We start from the raw sequence: 4,850 nt of genomic DNA on the forward strand, positions 1-4,850 counted from the left end.
AATGAGCATCCAGAAACATGAAAAACTCCTTAATTCAAGTTGTAAAACTTTAAATGTTTCCAGATAGCTTAACGTCAAGTGGATTTTTGAAATTGTATATATATTCAATTAGAAGAATATGAATAGTAATCATGCAATTGCAATTGTTTTGAAATACCCGGTTTTGTTTACCAGATAAATACATATTCGTTCATAATTATAACAAACGTATGTTTGGTTGAGTGGTTCGCGTGGCTGCACCTAGGTTCGAATCCCGACCACACACACACACACTCTCTCTCTCTCTCTCTCTCTCTCTCTCTCTCTCTCTCTTTCTCTCTCTCTCTCTCTCTCTCTCTCTTCCCACATTTTTTTACTTTATACTTTTCTACCACTAGCCCTTTTTTTCTTTAATATTATAAAATCTCACCCTCCACTACTTTTACTTCTAATAAAATCCTCACACTCTCCTACTTCATTTATTTTTTTAAATTAAACCATATCACTTTTTTATTTTTTATTTTTTATTTCTTATCTTAACTTCTTTTACAATATTTCTTTTACTACTATTTCTTTATTCTTCATTCAAAACCTTTTTAAATTCATCTCACATTTTCTCAATTCTTTTACAATTTTTTATGAAACTTTTTACTCACCGTTTCTTTATAAAATAACCATTTTTATAATTTTTTCCCCTTTATAAATATTTTTCAGCGAGATATATTAGATTGGATTGTGCTACTTTGAAATTTGATATGAGAATATAAAATAGTATTAACGAACTACTAAATATATATTAATGTATAACATGCTTGGTAGAACCATGTAGCTTTATTGTACAGTATCGATAACGTAATAGAAACAAGAAATAATGAACACCGAACATAAAACATAGAATCATCTACGCATGAAATTTTATATGTATATTTAATGAATATATCATGTAACACGTCACTAGAAAAACCAAGAAAATAACTATTAATTCGTTAACCGCGCTTCGGCCGCAGCGAAGCGCGGCTAACCACAAAAACTTGTTAAATTCAAATTATTGAATGTAAATTCGATCTAATTTGCAATCAAAGGTTCTTGTGATTTTATTTGGAGATGTTCATGTAAATACGATCTGATTGAAGATGTTTCAGGCTTGAATTTGAGAGATGCATATACCATATGCATATAAATGATAAGTCTGTATGCAACATGAGTTCAGTCTGTGTACGTACTGAACTCGATCAGTCTGTGACAAACTGAGTTCAGTCTGTTGCACACTGAGTTCAGTCTGCGGCAGACCAAGTTTAGTCTGCGACAGATCGAGTTTTGCCAGTACACAGTTACTCGCGCTTATGGGTTCTCTAGGTTTTCTCCTATCACGAATTCTCCTTGGATCATCTCCCTTATTATATATATATATATATATATATATATATATATATATATATATATATATATATATATATATATATATATATATATATATATATATATATATATATATATATATATATATATATATATATATATATATATGATGGATTAAGGGCGAAGTAATTTTTTTACTTTTTTTTGAAAATTATTTTCTCATAAACATTAAGATTAGGTGAAAATATGAACATTTAAAAAGACACTTTATGTTAAATGTTATTTTTCTGACGATGAATGTTATATGTTACTTCTTCAAACGATGAATAACCCAAAGAAAATGCTCGAAGAATAACATTCATCACGATGAATGTTATATGTCACTTCTTCAAACGTTTTTTCTTGCCAAAATAACAACATTCTTCACAAAGTGTCTTTTTTAAATGTTAATATTTTCACGTGATCTTAATGTTTGTAAAAATAAATTTCAAAAGAAAGAAAAAAAATTACTTTCTCCCTTCCCCCAAATTGCCATATATATATATATATATATATATATATATATATATATATATATATATATATATATATATATATATATATATATATACATATATATATATATGTACATATATATATATATATGTACATATATATATATGTACATATATATATATATATGTACATATATATATATATACGTACATATATATATACGTACATATACATATATATATATGTATACATATATATAGATATATATACATATATATATATACATATGTATATATATATGTACATATATATGTATATATGTATATATATATATACATGTATACATATATATGTATATATATACATATATATACTTATATATATATATACACACACACATACACACACACATATATATATATATATATATATATATATATACATACATATATATATATGTACATATACATGTACATATATATATGTATATATGTATATATACATGTATACATATATATATATATATATATATATATACACATATATATATATATATGTACACATATATATACACACATATATATATACACATATATGTATATACATATATATATACATATAGATATATATACACATATATATACATACTAGGTAAGGAGCCCGTGCGTTGCACGACGATTTTAATATTATTGCAAAGATTGCGTATGTATAATATTAATAACATAACATTAAAAAATCGATTATGAATCTTATATCTGATAAGAATGAAACATATTTAAAAAATAGATTATACTTTATGGATCTCATAATAATGAAACATACTTCAAATATTTACAAAACATAACATTTAACATACATAATAGTTCATAGATATCATACAAATGAAAATTATTTAAACATTTTTCAATTAAGTCTATAAGTGTTGCAAGACTTATTTGTATACAACATTTTTTGTTGTGTTGGATAGTTTGTTATCCTTGTCTAGGATTAATATCTTTATTCCTTGTCGATTAGTAACCCGAGATAGTGCAACGTATAGTTGTCCATGACTAAAGACCGGTTTTGAAAGAAATAAACCGACACGCGATAGTGATTTTTCTTGACTTTTATTGATTGTCATTGCAAAGCACACCGACAATAGATATTATCTTCTTTGGAATCTGAAAGGTATTCTCTTGTACGGCGGTACGATAAGCATACGTGATAAAGCTGTTATCTTCCCCACGTTTGACTTGGTTAAAATTTTTTGCTTTGATGATTTTTTTCACTAAGTAAACAATTTGTAAAGGTGTACCGTTACACAAACCTCCTGCCTGATCAATATTTCGAAGTAACATAACTGGTACACCAACTTTGAGCCTTAGATTGTGCTTTGGTAAGCCAACAACTTCAATACTATTTGGGAAATCGGTAGTGTACAGTTCAGTATTAAAGTCAGCGTCTCTCCGTGACGCACATATACTGTCTGAGCTCAAATATAATATTCTGGATTGCCAAGATTAAGAAGATAATCTGGATAAATAGTTGAGATGATAGAAGCAATTAGATCATCCACATCTGTTATCAAAAAATCTTGTGGAATTTCAATATCAAAAACTCCGTCTTCAGATTCACCAACATTACCGTTGCCTATGTTATCTATTGAGCAAAATTTCTAGTATCGACATCAGTCAAAGTCGTTTGAATACCACATAATCTCATGTTAACTGTAAGTTTTAAAATAGTAACATGATCCCACAAATAGGAAGAATTTAGAGATGCAGCTACTATATCTTCTATTTTACCTTTTTGAATAACAGGTAATATTTGTCTAAAATTACCACCAAACACAACTATTTTACCCCAAAACAGAGTATCCATGCTATCAGGATTGTCTTGACGACATATATCACGCATAGAACAATCCATTGCTTCAACGAATATCCGGTTAACCATCGGGGCCTCATCCCAAATAATAAGTTTTGCCCTCCTAATTATATATATATATTATATTATATTCTTGTGCATAGTTGACTTGTAATTTTAGCTCCGTTGACTCGCGCGTTGATGCTCGGTTATTTTCGAACGTCCTTTCGTACGCGTAGATATCGTGTACTTTGCGTTCTGCGGCTCGTACTCTTGTCATTTTTAGACGTTCCTTATCAATAAATGGAACCACTTGAATTATATCTTGTTCATTTGAGCTTTTTGGTCATTTGCGTCTTTAAATCGTCGTTTTCTTCTTTTGTCTTCGCACTTATTTATTTTAATGAATATTACATAAAAATAGAACAATTGCAACTAAAAGCTTTACATATTGGAAGGATATTGTGCCTAAATATATGTTCATTTGGAGCACTATCAAATATCCCCACACTTGAGCGTTGCTTGTCCTCAAGCAATACAGAACTTGAAATTAAATCACACTTCACTCGAATCACTTTTTTTTATTCTCACACTTTATACATCAGTGATTTTGATACGGCGGTATAAACAATGATAGTAACGATGTGGTTTACAGTCCTACATGACTATTAAAAATTTAGATCCTTTAAGGAAATTGGATCTTTATGAAAACATTTGATCTTTTGAAAATTCATTCTAGCTTTTACCCTAGATAAGTTTTTCGAAATAACCCTTCACCGGTGTTTGCAAAATATTTTTTTTTGTGGGTTTTGTGCGTTTCAGATTTTAAAATTTTAGCTCAAAACTTGTGATTTTGTGTCACCCACTTGCTAACCTTGTATTAGGAAAGCACACGTCCAGTTTACTTGCTCCGTATATTACCTTTCAGTAAACTATCGTCCAGTTGTAAAGGAAAGCGTTGAACAAGCAACTGTTAAGGCATTGTCTAATGACATGCAGATGTTCATGGTCTATAACGTGTCGGATGCAATTACTATCCTTTGTAGGAGAAATAGTAAAGATCACCCTCTAGTTTTTTGGTCTGGCACAAGGTCCTGTCTTCGACCATGCTATGCAACCACCGTTCTTACGATTGACACCCGATTTGGTTCAGGTGACCTAATGAATTCCGA

General features: G+C 29.1%; 1 protein-coding gene across 1 annotated transcript; it reads right to left on the reverse strand.

Moving 5' to 3' along the window:
* Positions 1–2,939: 2,939 nt before the first annotated feature.
* LOC139889543 (uncharacterized) lies at positions 2,940–3,768 on the reverse strand. Its single transcript, XM_071872490.1, has 2 exons — positions 3,522–3,768; positions 2,940–3,298 (listed from the first exon to the last, which is right to left on the reverse strand). Exons 1-2 carry the CDS (start codon positions 3,766–3,768, stop codon positions 2,940–2,942), a joined length of 606 nt encoding a protein of 201 aa, XP_071728591.1.
* Between the last annotated feature and the right edge of the window lie 1,082 nt (positions 3,769–4,850).

Source organism: Rutidosis leptorrhynchoides, chromosome 2 (genome assembly GCF_046630445.1).
Source record: "Rutidosis leptorrhynchoides isolate AG116_Rl617_1_P2 chromosome 2, CSIRO_AGI_Rlap_v1, whole genome shotgun sequence".
NCBI lineage: Eukaryota > Viridiplantae > Streptophyta > Magnoliopsida > Asterales > Asteraceae > Rutidosis > Rutidosis leptorrhynchoides.

What these genes read in the sequence shown, in the direction of transcription:
- LOC139889543 (XM_071872490.1), bottom strand. Translation starts at nt 3,768, where the DNA reads ATGGTTAACCGGATATTCGTTGAAGCAATGGATTGTTCTATGCGTGAT. An exon ending in AGTTAACATGAGATTATGTG is followed by an intron (nt 3,299 to 3,521) that starts GTATTCAAACGA and finishes ATTTGAGCTCAG; the next exon opens with ACAGTATATGTGCGTCACGG.